This window comes from Mytilus trossulus, chromosome 7 (genome assembly GCF_036588685.1).
Source record: "Mytilus trossulus isolate FHL-02 chromosome 7, PNRI_Mtr1.1.1.hap1, whole genome shotgun sequence".
In the NCBI taxonomy this organism is placed as follows: domain Eukaryota; kingdom Metazoa; phylum Mollusca; class Bivalvia; order Mytilida; family Mytilidae; genus Mytilus; species Mytilus trossulus.
Window position 1 is genome coordinate 43,625,272 of NC_086379.1, and position 20,224 is coordinate 43,645,495.

The window sequence follows — 20,224 nt, forward strand, 5'->3', positions numbered from 1 at the left end:
ACTGCATTTGTTACATATAATACCATGTTCAAAAAAGGTTTCGACGAAATGTGTTTTGTTGTTATGAAAATTGTATACAATGGCCTTATTTTAAGTTATGTGTATATTACACCCGCAACATGTAGGCTTAATTTCTATAGAATTAATTCTCGTGTTATAAAATAATAATTGGTTATGTACAGGCACCTACATCAGTTTGACGGCAGTTGTCCCTTGGATATATGTAATAACGTAAACATATGAATAGAAAGTAATTCAAGAGTATGGACAGTCATAGGATTGCACACAATAAGCGATACATTGTTTTTTCTTTGATACACGTAAAATTATTTACTAGTACACTAACTGAATAGTCAAAATGAACCAAAATGACTCTATGAATCAAGCAAACAACCGAAAAAATATGATCGAAACTTTAAAATTTAATATAACAACACAAAAAAATGCAAAAGTTCTGAGCGTCATTTATTAGTAGTTCTGTGCTCTACTGGTGGAGCTACGGCGATTCTTACCATTATGACTCTTATTTAGAAGCTATATTGGTACAATTTATCGATGTTACAATTTTTTCTTTAAAAAGTTGTTTTTATGTAATAAGGACACACTAAACCAATTTCATTTTTGAAGTAAAAAGTAGTATGAATAAGAACAGTCATAAAAAGCATAATTTTTCTTATGTTTGAAATGTCCTCCTTGGGGGATTCCCTGTTTTTTCCACATAAAAACACCCGAAAATCCGGATATTGGACTTTCATCCTTTTTTAGGGTTAAATTAACTATTGATCACACAAATCATACTATATGTAAATCTAGATATTGATCAAAAAGCATTTTTATTTTTGGATTTTATAGGAAATTTTACTCTGTGGGCACATTTTGAAATTGGCCCGTCTGTGAAAAAAATCCTCGGCATATTGGCCCTACCTCTTTAAAAAAATAAATATTTAATTTGCAAATTTTTGAGGCGAAGCTTGAAAAGTAAAGGCGAGCGATTATAATTTTTTTTTTGTAAACATTAAAAAGTAAATTTTGACTATATTAAAACTTGATTGATCAATTGTGTGTTGACATTTCTTTAATTTCTGATGTATTTTTTCTCTGTTCACCAAAAAATAGTTAAATCTGGTCTATGTGTGTGTGACTGACAAGAGAACTATTCTCCATTCAAGTCATAATCAGTTTGGGGGCAACCCCTTAATGTTATAAATATCCCATTTACATGTTTTGTGAGGGATCAATATAAGTTATAATATATTTGTTTGTATAAAAGAGCTCATATTTTCTCAAAGAACTATATATCTATCTGGTATTAAACGGTCAAAACATGTCCAAGAATTTGTAATATTCCTGGACTTTAACCATCTTAACACATTTACTTTAACAGTTTAATATTATTCATGTTATTCAAAATAAGTGGACCCCTCTTTTAGATAGAAAAAGTTGTTTAAGATATGATGCAACTCTAATCTCTTTTTGAGTACAAAATTCTAACTTTTCAAAGGTTTTGTATTATAGAAGAACTGTACAAATCCTTGGTATTTCAATTTTCTTTTCTACATCACTAAAATTACCCCTTATCTGAGGGTGATGAGGGAGGGTTGTTCTCAACCTGATTATAACAAACACAGGTCAAAGTACGGCCTTTTACACAGGGCTTTGATACAGACCAAACAGCAAGCTATAAAGGACCCCAAAATTATTAGCGTACACAATTCGAACAGGAAAACCAACGGTCTAATTTATATATATATCCAAACAGGAAAATACCAAATTATGAACAACATCAACAAACGATAACTGCTGAACGAAAGGCCCCTGATTCAATCAGGACAGGTGCATAAACATGCAGTGGCTATAGAAAGTTTTGTTTCGCCAGGATACAATATAATTGCAGTTGAAGGCAAATCCTTCAGAAGTTCTTCGTACTTTATCCTAACATCGAACATGTTTTGATAGGGAATATAAGTAAGGGGAAACGAAACCAATTGTTTGTTCTTCACAGGTATTTCCGCGCTGTTATAAATTTATATCGGAGCACTTCCTCTTTGGATAAATAGGTTGACTTTCATGCTGAAACAAATATTCTCACAGATATTTACACCTTGTGGTGGGGTGATTTTATGTTTAAAGTCGTTATATACAGGTTAGACTGTGATTTTAAAACAAATGTTGATATTTTTATATAATACTTACAAAAACAACGGTGCGGGAAATGGACATGATTACATTTCCGGATGCGGGAAGCGGGAATATAAAAAAATAAAAAAAGTCTGTTTTGAAAAAAAAATAGGTGGAGCGGGTCCGTCGAACAAGGAATCAAATTGGTGTGGCCTTATGTAGAACCCTCTTAGGCTGAGTAGTTGATCTATATAATACAACTATCAACACTGTTTTTGTGAGTTCGAATCCATCACAGGGGAAGTGCGCTAGACTTCAATCTTCATTGACAAGGGTTGTCCTTACAAAGTTCGGTGGTTCTCTTTGGACACTCCGACGTCCTCCACTCATGCACACTGACCGCTACGAAATAGCACAACAGTGCTGAAATCGGCATTAAACATCAACCAATCACTCAATCGATTAATATATTTTCTGTTTATAATGTTCATACTGTATATATTTTGCCCGGGGGTGTACTTTCTAATAGAATACATATATGAGTGATTATAGTGATCTTTAAGACGGAACAGAAAACAAGTCTTGATATGATTTCTCTGGAACAACTCGCCTAAGGCGTGCTCGAGACAAAGTCTTTGAAAACCAAAAATATAAATCGTTTAAGAGCCAAATTCACAAAATTACATTAATAAAAAAATCCATGCTAAAATGTCATGGTTTATATACTCCATTGATACATTCCAATTATATAATTGTTTGAAGTTTATTGACAAAATGTATCCTGGCAGCAGGGACGATGCTGTTCTCTGGACTGACATAAAGGTACCAGTCTTGTATTACAACTCCAGTTTTAAACATGGAGGGAAACAGAATAGTGCATTTTTTCTGATTTTTTTTCTGTTTGGTTATTGGTTTATGTTGAATTGAAACATATATAAAGACTTTAAAAAAATCTTGCATCTTTTGGGGGATATCAATACAGGAAAATGGAAGCCTATCATTTTTACTGGAAGTGGATTACGTAACTTTTTATTCTTCGTGGCATGACCCACTTTTTTCTCGATTCAATCACAATTTCACATTAGTACATACATGATATGAGCATGATTTTTTTTCTTTCTATGTAGCATTTTTATTTTTTTATTTTCAAAGATCAGCTGTTTTGCATGTAAGCCTATTGAGCAGTTAATTACAAGACTGCAACCTAAAGATATAATAAGACAACTCTACAAGAGACTAAATGACAGTGATGACAATGGTTAGCTACTGATACTACTTGACTAGTAGTTGAATGAACTCAGCGATAAAAATTCTTCGCACAACACGCGACCTGTCTTTTGAAATTATAATATTAGATATTTACAAAAATACACATCATAATACTTCTAATTAGAAAAAAAAACTCTAACCAAACTGAATAAATATTTGATTTGTTAATAACATTTGACATTTAATTATCAACTTAGGATGAAAATCAAACAATAAAAAGATACTCTTTGTACCTTAGGTCAACTATTTATTGAACAATTGATTTTTTTTTAGGAAAACAAAATTATAATTGAAATATGTTAACAAGCGGCAGGTGTGGTAAGCGATTAACAAAATGTATATTAAGGCCTTGGTTCGTTAATTTAAAATTGTCTTTCGGAGTACTTTTGATATGTTAGAAGGGTCATAAGCTGCCGAATTCGTGGTCACCGATTTTAATCAAATTATCAAACGTTTATTCTAATATGGCGTGCTTCTTTCGCTTTATGTATAAACCCATGCTCTAAATCCAATATTATTTTTTGGACATGCGTATATTGACTTCTGCAGAATAATGAATTTTATCAAATTGGCATGCATTTAATATATTCATTAACTTAAAAACACTATCAAACTCACTATTGCTCGGGCAAAAATAATCACGAATATAATGCCTACCTATGTTAAAACTTTAATAAAGTATAGCTTGCATTACTTATTTCTTAATTATAACATACTAACTGTATAAGAGAAGCAAAAGATACAAACAGGACATTCAAACTCATAAATCAAAAATAACATGAAAACACCATTGCTAAAAAGGTAAAAGACCATCAGACAAAAAAATATAGTGAACAAAACATTAAGTAGAAAACTAAAGAGCGAGCAACAAGAACACCAACAAAATACCAGGAGTAATCTCTGGTGTTCCTGCATAGTATACAGGTCCTGATCCACGTGTTGCTTATGATAGTACAAACGTATTCCTTGGGTCAAATTCGGGACAGGGGGATAGGTATATTTAAATAACAAAAAGTCTAAAAGAAACAACTAACAATTCTTGGATTTTTTTCAAACTTTATAAAAGCAGAATATAAAAATATGATTTTAGTTTTAGCGTTGAGTTTCAAGTTGGTTCAATAAAGTTTAAGGCACTTTAAAGATCGTTTGCAATTTATACTTCCCGTATTTTTACATGCCACGATGTTCCCATTGCTATATATACATAATTCATATAAAGAGTCATTGATCGACGTGAATAAATAGACCTTGATTGTAAATGTATCAATGTACACTTACGCGTGTCTTTAGCAATTGTTTATCTAGCTGCATTTTATAATACGAAGTAATCTTCCGCCGCCTAATGATAATTGATTTTTTTCTAAAATTTAAAAATTCAACAGACTTGAATTGGTAATATTACGGATTTTTTCACGTATTCTTCAGGACATGTAAACTATTTTTAATTTTCAAGTTTACAAATAATTTAGATAGAAAGAAAGCCACTTTTTTTTACTTTTCTATTTTTTTAACCAACCGATGAGAATCTATAGTGCAAAACACAAGTTTGCTTTCACCAACGACAAGATTTTGGTCATGGGCCCATGAACATGTAATGGGTTTAATCTGATTAATCTTAGTTTTGATGAGATCTCAATCTTGGCTTTTAATCTCAATAGAAAAATGCAAAGATGCATAAAAAGACGTAATTGATAAGCACAGGAAATGCACGCTATTCTCTGAAAGTGGTATAATAGGTACCACATAAGCGATTATGTTTAAAACGACAACGCAATTTAAACACTGTAATCGAAAATCAAAAGATTTGAACGATAATCGTCTGCTGTAAAATTTGTCAATATCAAAATCAGTTTAATTTCAATCCATTCTAATGCAAAGTAAATGCACTGTTGGTCTAACAATTATACATTGGAATATAAACCCAGAAGGCATTTAGTTATTAAATTTCTTGATCAATTAATAACAGATCGATTGATGCTGTAATGACCAAATCGATTATTAATGTTGAAATGTCCAATTCTACGGAGATTTACATAACACAAGAAATGTGTAAGTATAAATATTATTATAAAGTAAGTAAATATTAAGTAAAACCATTTCATTGTCAAACATTTTTTTAATTTTCATATTATTCATTTACAATATACATATACGTTTGTTACATTGCTCATTTGATTTGATCTATTGTCGTTGGACATTTTCTTATTTATCTTATAATGTGAATATCCGGTATGGATAATAATAAGTCTCTTTATGATTAAAAATTAATCGTTGGACATTTTATTTGTGAGCGAGATTAAATGACCACGATTAAACATATTAAGAATGTGATGCTTTTAGGACCAGTAACATTACATATAAGGTAAAAGAGAGGCAGAATGAGTGACAATCAAACAGCTACACTCTAGGGCCCAGATGAAGCGGATGTAAAGATCACAAAACGGTGTTGAACAACGAGCAAAACCTATACCGTAAGTAATAAATATAGTTCAGGGGCCTTGTTTTTGAAAGTATCTTACGATGAGACATGTCTTATGATGGTCTTATGACATATGGCATAGTCATAAAACATGTTTTTGAAAGTGTCCCTCCTTGTGTTAGTATGGGTTTCTATACGAACTATCTGGACTGCAATTAATAAAAAAAATGCAAAGAGCTACACGTTTTATTTTCGACTGTTTTTAATTCAATATATTCCCCAAGAACCTGTTTTCCAATCTAAAAAATGTAACATGATATTTCAATAATTTCTGAGATTAATATAAAAGAGGGACGAAAGATACCAAAGGGACAGTCAAACTCATAAATCTAAAAACAAACTGCCATGACTAAAAATGAAAAAGACAAACAGACAAACAATAGTACACATGACACAACATAGAAAACTAAAGAATAAACAACACGAATCCCACCCAAAACTAGGGGTGATCTCAGGTGCTCAGGAAGGGTAAGCAGATCCTGCTCCACATGTGGCACCCGTCTATATTATCTTTAGTATGATGCGTAGAAAAGATTTTTTTATATGTGTTATGTAGCCACACAAATACAACAAGGCGGCACGTGCAAACCATTGTTATGTATAAACAAAACACCATTATGCAATTAGAAAATGATATAGAAGTGTTACAATTTCTTTTATGGCAACGCAGTCATTATCCTGCATATAAATAAAATAAGCAATAGTGTGACATAACATAAACTTCATTGAAGCTTGAAAACAACCATTAAAATTACATCTAATTACACACACTATTAGATGAATTATATAATCTCGAAACATAAAAGATAACATTTTATAATGATGATTCTTTTTATCAAAGTAGCTTTTTGTTTTAGGACATGAGGATTAGAGACTATGTTTTAGTTTGTGTAATAGTGTTAACGTTACTCAAAGGTTAGTCTTTTAAAGTTCTTTTTCTTGCCAAAATGTAATTTTATCTTTTTCTTTTGAAATAATTGCACAATTAGGAAAGACTTTTAATCAGCAAAATTGGAATAATTACTATTTTAAAAACAAAGAAACTAAAACTATAGTATTCAAGGACACCTAAACCATGATCAAGTTCTGAAATATGACCTTGAGAAAATGATTCAGTACCGGCGCACTAGTTTTCTAGAATATCATGTGATTGGCTTCACTGATCATGTGATCATGTTAAGATGAGTGTTTAAAATAGGTCGTAATGTCTTCTATCATTAGCAACCAAGTTCGTGTGTGTGCAAACTGATATACGAGCAGGCAATCTCAAGTTAGAAATTGAACAGCAAAGTATCATAAAGCTTACCTAACAGAACACACGAAGTCACTCCAACCACAGGAACTAAAATCAAACACGGTGGATCATTCAGCCATTCAGCCACCCAGAGCCTCGGTGGTCGATTGGTCTGAATAGTTACTACTATTATCACTAGCCATTCAACACTGAGGTTTTGAGTTCAAATCCCGCTCGTACGGGTGCACTCGACTGCAATCTAAGATTAGGATTGTCAGGTTTTCTATCGAAGGTCGATCGTTTTCTCCGGGCACTCCGGCTTCCTCCACCAATAAAAACTGGCCGCCACGAAATAGCACAAACGCTATGCTTAAAAGTGGCGTTTAACTCAAAATGAAATCATTCAGCCATCTTTTAATTGATTGATTTTTGGCGTTTAACGTCACTTTATATACCCACGTGTATATCATGGCGGCCTGTTTGTGGTGAGAGAGGAGGCAGTCCCGGAGAAGACATCCGACATTCGACATTATAGGTGAATAAGACCTCTAAGCAATGTAAGCCCCTGATTTAAATATTGTATTTGATTACATTGCACGTACAACTGTATTATATACTTTGAAATCCTAATTGATAGGTTAATCACTTCACGTAAGCATATTTGTTATGAAAATTCATCTAAAACAGCTAGTACCTTTTTTTAAATTAAAGCTGATTATTTTATGTTTTATTTGCTATTCCAAATTTAATGAAAATGTATAAGTGATTGATTCATGAGTGTGCTTTTGTTCTTTTTCAGTAAATGGGCTATATGAAATTCCAGGAAATTATTCTATGCTGAGTTTGAATAGAACTTTAGGTAACAATTATGTAATTACATATTTTTTTACCTTGGCAATAGATATCATTTTAGGGAATATGTATCATGTAATTTTTTTTCATACATCATTCATTTGGATGAATTCTGCTTGTATTAACTAAAAGCGGTCTAACTAGATACATGCGCTTATTACGAAACGGACTTATAATCACTTCCTTCATTTTGTTCTTACTTTTGTTTATTTTACTCTAATTAAAAAGTAATATCATCACTAAAGATGGGATATTTTTTTGTTTCGTCAATTGTTGTAGACATTTCAAAAGATCCTGAAAACATTTACTTATTTTTTTATCATCAATCTGTGTTGCGGAAAATTGATGTTTCAATATTTCAAGTCACTATAATGTCATTTCGTGATATTTTTTTTGAAGATCGAAGGATTTTAATCGATACCAGTGCAGACATGCCTACACCGCAATATAATGACACTGAGTTTCATACACCCTATATATCTAGTTTTGAAAACCATGCCGGGATCCAATATCCATCTTCGTATATTTTCATTGACAGCCTTGGAAACCATTACTCTAGATTTCTATATCATATTTTTGAAATGTGGGATATGGAGCTTGACAATTTGGCTATAATAACAGATCAATCTGGAGCAGGTAATACATTTTTTGTACGTAAATCAAATATGTTATTATTAAAAATCAAATCATGAGAACAAACACGAACGAGAATAGACAACGGCAATGACATACATTGCAAAAATTACATTCGAATACTGACCGCTACGGAATAGGAAAACAGTATTAAAAGTTGCGTTACGCACTCATCAATCACCAAATCAACTAAATCAAAAAAGCATTTCACGAATGTGACCTACCGAATTAGATAATTAACAGGGTTTGAGAAACACGACGGGTGCCACATGTGGAGCATGAGGTTTTCGTTGTGCTGAGTATTAAGTTTTTTGTGTTGCTGAGTATTGAGTTTTCTGTGTTGTGTACAATTGTTTGTTTCTTTTTTAGCCATGGTGTTGTCAGTTTATTTTCGATCTATGAGTTCGAATGTCCCTCTGATATCTTTTAACCATTTATCGTAGGAAAAAGTCAAGGAATCAGAAAATTTATCAAAAATTTCTAAACATGAAATGACTACATCCAGAAGACTAAAAGAGGGACGAAAGATACCAAAGGGACAGTCAAACTCATAAATCTAAAACAAACTGACAACGCCATGGCTAATATTGAAAAAGACAAACAGACAAACAATAGTACACATGACACAACATAGAAAACCAAAGAATAAACAAAACGAACCCCACTAAAAACTAGGAGTGCTCACTAAAGTAGTTTTACATTTAACATCTTCTAAAACTTGAATTTGATCACGTAATGTGTATGCATGGCATTTTTCATGAATGTATATAACTTTTATAAAGTGTTGTATTATAATATTACATAATTTCTGTATGTATGTTTGGCCTTTGTTTGTCTTGTATTATTTTAATTTTAGTTTCTTGTGAACAATTTGGAAATTAGTATGGCGTTCATTATTACTGAACTAGTATCTATTTGTTTAGGGCCCATCTGAAGGACGCCACCGGTTGCGGGAATTTCTCGCTACATTGAAGACCTGTTGGTGACCTTCTGCTGTTGTTTTTTCTTTGGTCGGATTGTTGACTCTTTGACACATTTCCCATTTCCATTCTCAATTTTACTGCGCAATTAGTTTATTAAACGTTGAATTAAAGTTTTTCTTATGAAATTGTTTATATAATATTTGTCATAATTTGATAAGTCTAAATGATAAACGCTATCAAGAAACCATTGATATAGATTTCCATTTCATTTACTAGCTTATTTGACTAAATTGTCAGATTTAAGCTTAAGATTGTATGCAACAATACAATACATTAAGAAATCTCATGTCTTCAACTGAACTGAACAAACTTCTTTCATTTATTTAATAATTTTGCTTACATGTATCTTTTTCTTAAGTTGTAGGTAACTCAATTTTACACAGTTTGAAGGATGGGACGGCTGTTATTTTCTTGAACGATGATATTGAACCATATTTACTACCGTTGGCTAGACATTTCATTCTTATCGGCAATAGATCCTTAATAACCACAGTGCTCCATATGGTATGTTACAAATAAGGGTTTTATTTTTTGATAACTTTTTTAACGTCTCTCTATTTTTTTCTAGGTTTTATGAAGATGAAACATTTCATCAATTTGTAGACATACTAATTGAATACTTTTAACTCGCACTTTGATTTAAACTTAAGATGCCTTAAGTTTATTCGTGATAATAATTGAGGTGGTATGGAAACTAAATGGTCGTCACTCTCTTGCGACATAGTACAAAATAAATATAATAAAAAAAAAAAAAAAAAAGATTCAGATTCAATATTTTATTTTAGTCTCAATACTTTCAATACATAGATATACAGTACATACAGAGCATGTATACACAATATAAAACAGACAAAAGTATGAGAGACTGTAAATTAATGTCTATTTAAAACATACGATTATTAAAATAATTTCAAAAGCACGAAACAACTTTTAATCACGTTTTAGCATAAAGAAAAACAATAGAGAAACAAAATGTGACGATTTCAGAAGGCTTTAAAAAAACCCCAGAGAAGATGAAACTGGTTGTGAAAGGACAAATTTCACTTCGGCAAAATATAGTCTAGAATTTCAACTTCATCGAAAAAAAATAAATGTTTGTGTCATACGCATATTTGTATTACACTCAAATTGTTTTATGCAAATATGACTGTTTGAATTTACATAGGCCAACATTTTCAGGGCTTGACGATGAGTCTGCTCACGACCAGTAATGTATGGTTTATTCTACCAACTGATGGCTCCAACCATTATAGCATGACCGAAGATGGTCTCATACTAGTTCTCTCAAACGATTATTATAGCACATTGAACAGAACGGTAAATATAAACTAACTAGTATTAGATGTTGGCTAGAATAATATCTGTTTTAGAGACAACTTGAAGGTTGAATATAGTGTTTTGGCTTTTCGTTCTTTGGCACGCCCGCCAACATATTCTGTATGTTGAAGTCTTAAGTCAGGACCATGTAAAGCTGTGGTTGTCGTTTGTTGTTGTATACCATATATGCATTTCGTTCATTGGTATTTATATAAACCAGGCCGTTGGTTTTCTCGTTTGAATTGTTTTACATTTATCATTTAGGGGCATTTTATAGCTGACTGCGGTATGGTTTTTGCTCATTTTTGAAGGCTGTTCAGTGATCTATAGTTGTTAAGTTCTTTAATATTTGGTTTCTGTTGGAGAGTTGTCTCACATGTTTGACTGTCCCTTTGGTATCTTTCGTCCCTCTTTTATTATATAAAAATATGTATATAGTCTTCCAATATAAAATATTTATATAGTCTTCCAATATAAAAAATGTATATAGCCTTCCAATATCAAATATGTATGTAGTCTTCGGCTTGTACTTTTCAATCCTTGACATTCAAATGGTTTGTATCAAAGCTCACATCTCACTCAAAACAATTTGTATTTTAGGTTACATTTCTAAATGCAGATTACAAAACAGCTTTCATGTCACGTGAGATTAATAATACAGACGATAACACAACGGAATTGTTCCTGGAAAAAGTTACCGAGGTATTACAGATTATTTAACTAATATTATAATGCGTTTCTTGCATGTTTTGTCTGTTAAACGCAAACACACAAAAATGTAATGGGAATTAGAAAAAAAACCACCGTTTTCTCCCATGAGACTTCAAGAGTAAACAAAGTTATTTTTTTCTATTGTTTTCGTCATGAATAAAAATTAAATACTTTTACACAAATAAAAGCCGACCAATCTCTTGAACCAGCAGAGGTTTAAAATTTTCATTCAGTTTTTGTACACATTACGTTCAAATCCCTATAATATATCATATTCATGCAATAATGATGATACCTAACCTCAAACCATAGCTCTACGATTCTACGTGATATTTAAACATGTTGCGAAGGCTCCGTGTCGAAGGTCGTACTTTGACACTTATGATTTACTTTTACAAATTGTGGCTTAGATGGAGAGCTGTCTCATTGTCATTCATACAACATCTTCTTATATATCTGTTTGAACTAATATATATCTATACAGGATCTTTCCACTACAGAAATTACATTTACAGCGGAATGTTTTAGGAATAATTCAAATGGTACGGTAAGTGAATTGAATTATATATATTTTATGAAATAAAAAGTGAAAAAGGTAGATAACTGCTGTATTTGATTTAAGATTTTGTTGCACCAAAAATACTAATCTTTCAGTTTAAACGATATTCCAGGGTTTGTTTTTTTCTGTCCTAGTTTCAATGGTAGATGTTTTCTCATTTTTTTGTGCTATTTTTAGATTTCGTGATCGTTATGAGAAAAATATTTGGACATTAAAATGTTCTCAACAAATGGGCGAAATTTAACTTTAACGTCACATTTTCTTGGATTTCTTCTGAATTTTTTTATTGTGACGTCATGCGACCATGCCTGATGATGTCGCATATAAAGAACACATCTTTCTGCAAATCTTTGAAAAGGAAGGATAAAATTATTACAGAAATATTTTCCTCCACATTACTTTTATGTTACGAATTTTCGTCACTCAACAGGTAAATTTTACTTTTTAAAGAGTTGTGCAAGCCTCGCACTTTAAATATCAAAATTTATATGTTTCGAGCTGAAAAATATCGTACGACTAAGGCACTGGTTGTTGTGGTGTAAGCTTTATTTCGGCTTAAAAATCGATTGTATATGAAGATTGAGTGTTTTTTGTTGCTTAAAAAAATAATAGCATAATACCTTTATATATGAGTGATTTCTTTTTACAATTTCTTACAAAAAGTCTAAAGAATATCACAAAAGGTTGATTTGAAGCTTTAAATGAATATTTCACAATCTCCGTTCTACATTTTACTTTACAGTATTTTGAATGGATTACTTATCACCGCCCTAAGTCTGCAAAAAACAATAATGTAAGTACATCTGCACTTATCACATGGATATATCATGATTACCTTGTGTTAAAAAAAGTACAAACGTGTTGTCTTGTTTTAGGAGACACTAGTTCTGTAATTTGCCTTTTTATGGTCCTTTTGACAAAATGCACTATTCACATGCATATTTCGTGATTACATGATGTTAAAAATAGTACAAATGCGTTGTTTGTGAAAGAACAGCTTCTTTGTTGCTCTTTTGACAGTTTCTAGAAGTAAAATCAATAGCTCAGTCAATAAACATGTTTTCATAAATGTTTACAAAATTGGTTTGTTATTAATTATCACACTTTAGATTAATACACAGTAACATTGGAACCCGGCACAATTCTCCAATATTATTTGTTACGAATGATTTAGGTTTTGTTTCAATATTTACAGAGCGGTACTTTCAAGAATGTCTCTGACGAAAGTTTACAACGACCTCAGCGGGAACCAACATTGAGGGTTTCAATCATTATTGTAAGTTTAATATAAAAGTATGCAAGACTTTCATGAATGATTTTCTGAAATAAACGTTATATTCCATTGATATTAATAATAACGATTTTGTTTGTCCTACAAACTCCAATAATAATAGTCATTAATGATGGGTTGGCTGGGTTTCTTTTTCGATTGCTTTTAACATTTTCAATGTATTTCCAAACAAGACTTCAAACCATGAAAAAGAAAACATGAAGAAACTTACAGTTAACAACTTTATAATGATTCAATTTGTCTGATAACTTTAACATGTAATTTATACGTGTTTCTCGTTTCTCGTTTTTTTTATATAGATTGGACCGTTGGTTTTCCCGTTTGAATGGTTTTACACTAGTAATTTTGGTGCCTTTTATAAATTGTTGTTCGGTGTGAGCCAAGGCTCCGTGTTGAAGGGCGTACATTGACCTTTAATGGTTTACTTTTTTAAATTGTTATTTGGATGGAGAGTTGTCTCATTGGCACTCACACCACATCTCCCTATATCTATTGACATTTTTCCATTGAAATTATATATGGTAATATGGCAATTTCATACTGATTAGGGGATTCAATTGATTTTCTTTAAAAACTAATAATTGTTTATTTATCAAGCATTCACATATTGTTTAAGAACTTAAAAGCTTCTTATAACAAAGTCTTGGGACTTTTATATACCATATATCACCTTAGCTGTATTTGGCACAACATTTTGGAATTTTGGGTGCTCTATGCCCTTCAACTTTTACACTTGTTTTGTTTTCTAACTATGTTGATCGGAGCGACACTAACGAGTCTTCTGAAGACGGAACAAGCATATGGCGTATCAAATTATAAGCCTGGTACCTTTGATAACTAATTCAACGAGGACGGTAACGAAACATGCTAGTATTTTTTATATTTTAGGTGCAACCGTATGTGTTCAAAGAAGATTTAGAAAATGATGTCCATTATTCTGGATATTTGATTGACATATTAAATGACATATCAAAATACTGCAATTTTACTTATATTATAACTGAATGTAATGATGGGGTACATGGAACAAGGAAAAGGTCAAAATGGAATGGCTGTATTGGCGATCTAATTAATCATGTTAGTTTAACATACTATACTATTTTACCAGGAAATTCATTATTAAAAGAAAAATCACGAAAATACTGAATACTGAAAATTCAAATAGAAAAACCCTTAATTAATTAGCAAATCAAAAGGTCAAACGGATCAAACGAATGTATAACAACAATCATATTTCTGACATGGTACAGGCATTTTCGTATGTAGAAAATTGTGGATTAAACCTGGTTTTATAGCTAGCTAAACCTCTCACTGTATGAAAGTCGCATAAAATTCCATTATATTGATTTATAGTATCACAATACTCAAATAAAAAAGAAATAAAAGTATTGAAATTTGATGATGTTAGTAGACACAAGTACCATATCGTTAAAAAAAACATCAGAGTACACTGTTTTGTTTCATGCAGTGAACGGCTTCGTCCTCTCATTTGCTTATTAATTAAATCAACATGTATAGTTGAGTTGAGTTCTTTACATTTACAATCCAGGAAAGACTAGAGGACTTCTTAAGCTAAAGGTGCCATTTGTAGGACAATCAAACGGCAACGAATTTTCAATTCATCTCAAGGCTTCTGGTTATATAGACATTACACAATTCCCTTAGGAACCTTTTTTACGACTATAATGGTGACACTTTTGCGGTTGAGTTTAAACAACAATAATATTCTACAATGGAAGGTTTACGACAAAAATATTTCGTCAGAAAATTTGATTTAAAGATATAAATAAACTGCATGCATTTAGTAAGATATTCATAAATATCATATTTATGTTTGAACATTTTTCTTTTTGTAGAAAGTAGACATTGCCCTTGCGCCTTTAGCAGTGACATCCGAACGTGATTCTGTTGTTGATTTTGTATCGCCATACTTAGGAACAACTGGTCTACAAGTTCTCAGATTTCGCCTCACACCAGTGGCGTTTGTATTCTTAGACGTCTTTTCCTTATCTGTTTGGCTGTCGTGTTTATTGGTTTTACTTTTAACCAGCATCATATTGTTTATCTTCCAAAAATATGCAGGTGAACACATTCCTGCTGATTCCATCGCATCAAAGAAAACTTGTTTCGGAGACGCAGTGTGGTTTGTTGTTTCTTCTCTATGTTTTGAAGGTATTTGCAATTTTAAAAATAGTATGACTTCGAAGATGAACTCGATCTCAAAATATATAGATGGTATCTTTTTCTAATTTTAAACAATATTAAGGCATTATTATCACATATATATAATATGTATGTCAAACAGTTTTTAGATTTTTGTACATATAGTTTCAAAATTTTATCTGTGTTGTGGATTTTTATTAGATTCATGATATATTGTAAATACACACTTACAATCATTTAAGTTAAGATAATCAATCGCAATACCAATTTATCGTAGAAGTAGAAAAAATCGTTTGTTCGAGAAAAATCTAAACTTGCGTAGTCTGGTGGATACGGACCCAGACTCGTGTTTTTTTTAAAACGATTACATTAATATATATTCAGAAGAAGGCATTTACATTTAAATAAAACATAATGACAGTTATCGGATACATTTTATTTTTTTCTTTAATGGAAGGTTGTCTCATTAGAATTCCACATCATACTTATTCTTGCTTTATTTATGGTTACTTCCATAAGATTGAGAAAAAAACCGAAGATACCGCATAGGCAATACAAAATCTTACGTCATAAAAATTGATTTAAATTTCCATTGTTTATTTCCAAAGACCGTGTACCAAATTTCCATTAGATCTGCCTTACCATTTCCATGACAAGTGCTTACTAAATTTAGTCCTGGTATCTATGATGAGTTTATTTACAACCAGTGGGTCGATGCCACTGCTGGTGAAGATTTATTTCCCCGAAGGTATCACAAGCCCAGGAGTCAGCACTTTTTGTGCTGACATGAATTGTCATTGATATTGTTATATTTTTAAATTTACTGTTTACAATTTTTTTTTCATTTTTGAAATACTAAAGCTTTTCTACCTCAGGCATAGATTACCTTAGCTATATTTGGCAAAACTGTAAGGAATTTTGGTCCTCAATGCTCTTAAACTTCGAACTTTATTTGGCCTTTTTAACTTTTTTGGATTCGAGCGTCACTGATGAGTCTTTTGTAGACGAAACGCGCCTCTGGCGTATACTAAATTTAGTCCTGGTATTTATGATGAGTTTATTTACAACCACTGGGTTGATGCTCTTCAACTTCGTACTTTATTTGGCCTTTTTTACTTTTTTGGATTCGAGCGTCATTGATGAGTCTTTTGTAGACGAAACGTGCGCCTGGCGTATACTAACTTTAGTCCTGGTATCTATGATGAGTTTATTTACAAGGAAGTTTTTAATCGATGGTTTGTAATGGTACAATTGAATTCAACCTACCAACAATGAGTAAACGATAATATGAGGCGGTTGACGTATATGATATAGATGTGTCTCAGTGACCAGGGATTTGTTCCAACTGTGTCCGAATGCGATAACATCGAATGTTAAGCTTGATATTTGTATCACACGACGGATGCTACTCATGGAGCAGGCATTGGTAACCCTTTAATCCAGGATCAACACAGTTTGTTTTAGGGTTTGTAATTTAAAATTTTAATTGTGCCTTTCGTTTTCCCCCCTTTTTTTTTATCGATTCAGACAATATGTGTGTTATGCCATACATTACATTTATTCATTTTGTTTTTAGGTAGTGACAATTCATGTTTAAATGGATATTCACGGATCTTAATAGGTGGCTTCTGGTTTTTCTCTTCAATATTCATGGCCTGCTTCACTGCTAACATGGCTGCCTTTCTGACAAATATTCGACTGATAGATGACAGCAGTACGGTGTTAAATGAACTCAAAAGTGATGGAACTAATTTTACAGTTGTAACGGGTTCATGGGAAATTGAATATATTAAAAAACTTGCCGAATACGAGCAATACTTTTCAAATATTTGGAAGAATTTTGTGACGGACAATATATATAATGTTACAAATTATACAGTATGGTCATTTCCGCTGAACATGATGTTTACTGATCTTCTAGACAATATAAATCGTAATCCATTACCATCTTCACTTCATTCAGCGTTAACATTTTTAAATAAGGGATACGAACTGATTGTTGATTCATCTGTAGCTACATTTCTAACGAATCAAAACTGCAGTCTTGAAAAAGTTTCAAATCCAATCGCATTACATCCAATAGGACTTGCCGTCTCTAAAGGCTCAAAGTATAGACAACTCATTTCTGAAAGGTAATTTTTTATTACGAAGTTACTTATATGTTGATAAGTCAACATGATATACTGAAATTTTATGGTATATGCTGTAAAATTACATGGTTTATTTGGGAACCCGAGAAGATTTTATATTAAGTACATGGTCTAAAAAAGAGAAATTGTCGCTGCTGCAATCTCTTACTTCTATAGTCGGTAACATATTCATATTTTAATTTTCCAAAGTGTTTAAGAATAATTTGGAAGAAATACTAAACTTAACCAAAGGACCATTGGTTTTGACATTTTTACCTATTATGTCGGTTTCCTTTGTTCACACATCGGTGTCAATATATTGGTACTATATGCCACTGCCATACACATGAGAGGTTTAGCTAGCTATAAAACCAGGTTTAATTCATCACTTCATACATAAGGGAATGCCTGTACCAAGTCGGAAATATGTCATTTGTTTACCATTCGTTTGATCTGTTTGAACTTTTGAATTTCCCAATTAAATTTTGGTTGGAGTTTGGTATTTTCGTTATCATATGTTTTTTGCTTACTTGTAGTATAGTTGGTCTTTTAAAAATTTATCTGTTTTTTTAGGAAAACAAAGGTATTTTTTTCAACATATTTAGAAAACCGTCGATAAAGAGTTTTATATATGTGTGAATCGGTGTCGTGCTTCGACTCATACTGAACTGCATGTAAAATGCACCAGTGAGAGTAAAATTTTTTGAAACTGTTCCAGAAAAAAAATATTCGAAGATATAAATTATTTATTTACAGAAACACTCCTTCTAACTATGTATAAAATATTGTATAACTTAGCGATTAGCATACCAAAATTAATCAACGAGTTTATTTTATAAATTATCATTACATTAACGTTGTCGTAAGTTCTTTTGAATTTTGTATTGTTTTAGGTTGCTATTTCTACAGCAGACTCAAACGTTTGATGTTCTTAAACGTAAATGGTGGCATGAAGAATCACCTTGTACTTCTCTAGATGAAAACAAGGGCCTTTCTATGAAAGAACTACAAAGTAGCTTCTATGTTTTAATATTAGGAGTAGTTTCAGCATTTACCGTACTATTAATTGAAGTGGTAATTAGAAGAATAAAACACCAGGTAAGTTGTCCGATATCGAAATGTATAACGGTTTTCGGCCAATTATAACGTGAACCCATCCATCACTTTAACAATAAAACACCCTGGATGACCGTTTCGTGGTCTAACGTTTCGATTTTTATAAGAATTCTGATGAAAACATCTAAATGAATTAAACAGACTAATTTGTACGTTGTTTCTCCTGTCTTTAAGATGAAAATTTCATTTGAAAAATTACCTTGAATAATCATTTCATAAAAAGAAAATAAGAATCAACCAATATTGATAATGTCAATGAAAAGTACTTTAAGATATACAATTAATGTCAAATTTGAATTATTTTTCAGAAGTATAACATTACAGTAGACAAAAGTGATGACAGTGGAAATTCCCAAATTGACCGTTCTAACGATACTTGCCTTGAAAATAAGGACGATGATATTGAAACAGAAGCATACAGCTTGGAGGCAAACTTAGATAACTACGAGAATGAAATGGATATCAGTGATCATAATAGTACCAGTAAAATCGAAATGACAACATCTGCTCTTTGATACTTACCTTTCTCTAAATCTATAAATGTAAATAAATTATTCAATTATTCAATACGACGAGTTTAAATATCTAAAAACATTTTGATAGTTTTAAAATTATATTTGTTTATCCATATTTAAATAGATTGTAGTTTGAACTAAATGTTGTTTTTTACTTAAAGTGTCTTCATAAATTGTTTTTTGTTGATCAGATCGTTTTCGATAAATGTTTTATTTTGATTTCTGTTTTCTTTAAAAGAACTAAAATTGTCATAACTGTCATATTTATATAGATTAAATCATATAGAAATATGGAGGTGTGGTATGAGAGATAATGAGACAAATCCGGTTGCATACAAACAATGATCGTAAAAATATTCCCTTGAACTTTAAAGTTGAAGGTAAATTATCCTTCATATTATTGAAGTTATAAAATTTTGAACATTAGCATATGTCTTGGGTATTCAAAGCACCATTGTTATTTTTTTTTTTTTGGGGGGGGGGGGGGGGGGGTTCTTAAAAAATATATTTGGTAACTTGAGGTTATATGGTTACTAGAGCTTGCACACGGGTTAAAAAGAGGTGAACAATTGATTGGTTAACTTCCAGTAATGATTATTTTACTTATATGCAATGAAATGTTATGTGAAATTTTGTAAATAGTACTAGACAGGATAAAGCTTTTCGCATGCCAAGTATTTCTTTATTTGAAACACTGGTAAATTCTGCACAATTTTTTGAAAAATGCAATTTAAAAATAGACTTACATGCGTTTAATGCGTTTCCCTCAGTTTTAGTTTGTAACCGGGATCTGCTTTTTTCTATCGATTTATGAGTTTTGATCATTGGTATACTACTGTTGCCTTTATTTAATGG

At 31.6% G+C, this 20,224-nt stretch overlaps 2 protein-coding genes across 2 annotated transcripts; both read left to right on the forward strand.

The window, feature by feature from the left end:
- The first annotated feature begins 5,550 nt into the window (after positions 1 to 5,550).
- Positions 5,551 to 9,098, forward strand: LOC134726427 (uncharacterized). Its single transcript, XM_063590829.1, has 5 exons — positions 5,551 to 5,858; positions 6,724 to 6,781; positions 7,900 to 7,959; positions 8,352 to 8,588; positions 9,091 to 9,098. Exons 2-5 carry the CDS (start codon positions 6,727 to 6,729, stop codon positions 9,096 to 9,098), a joined length of 360 nt encoding a protein of 119 aa, XP_063446899.1. The 5' UTR covers positions 5,551 to 5,858; positions 6,724 to 6,726.
- Positions 9,099 to 11,490: 2,392 nt separating this feature from the next.
- On the forward strand, positions 11,491 to 19,396 carry LOC134727055 (ionotropic receptor 25a-like). The gene is made up of 9 exons (XM_063591441.1): positions 11,491 to 11,587; positions 12,081 to 12,143; positions 12,898 to 12,948; positions 13,351 to 13,431; positions 14,335 to 14,523; positions 15,303 to 15,618; positions 17,186 to 17,741; positions 18,632 to 18,836; positions 19,163 to 19,396. Exons 1-9 carry the CDS (start codon positions 11,522 to 11,524, stop codon positions 19,367 to 19,369), a joined length of 1,734 nt encoding a protein of 577 aa, XP_063447511.1. The 5' UTR covers positions 11,491 to 11,521; the 3' UTR covers positions 19,370 to 19,396.
- The last annotated feature ends 828 nt before the right edge of the window (positions 19,397 to 20,224 follow it).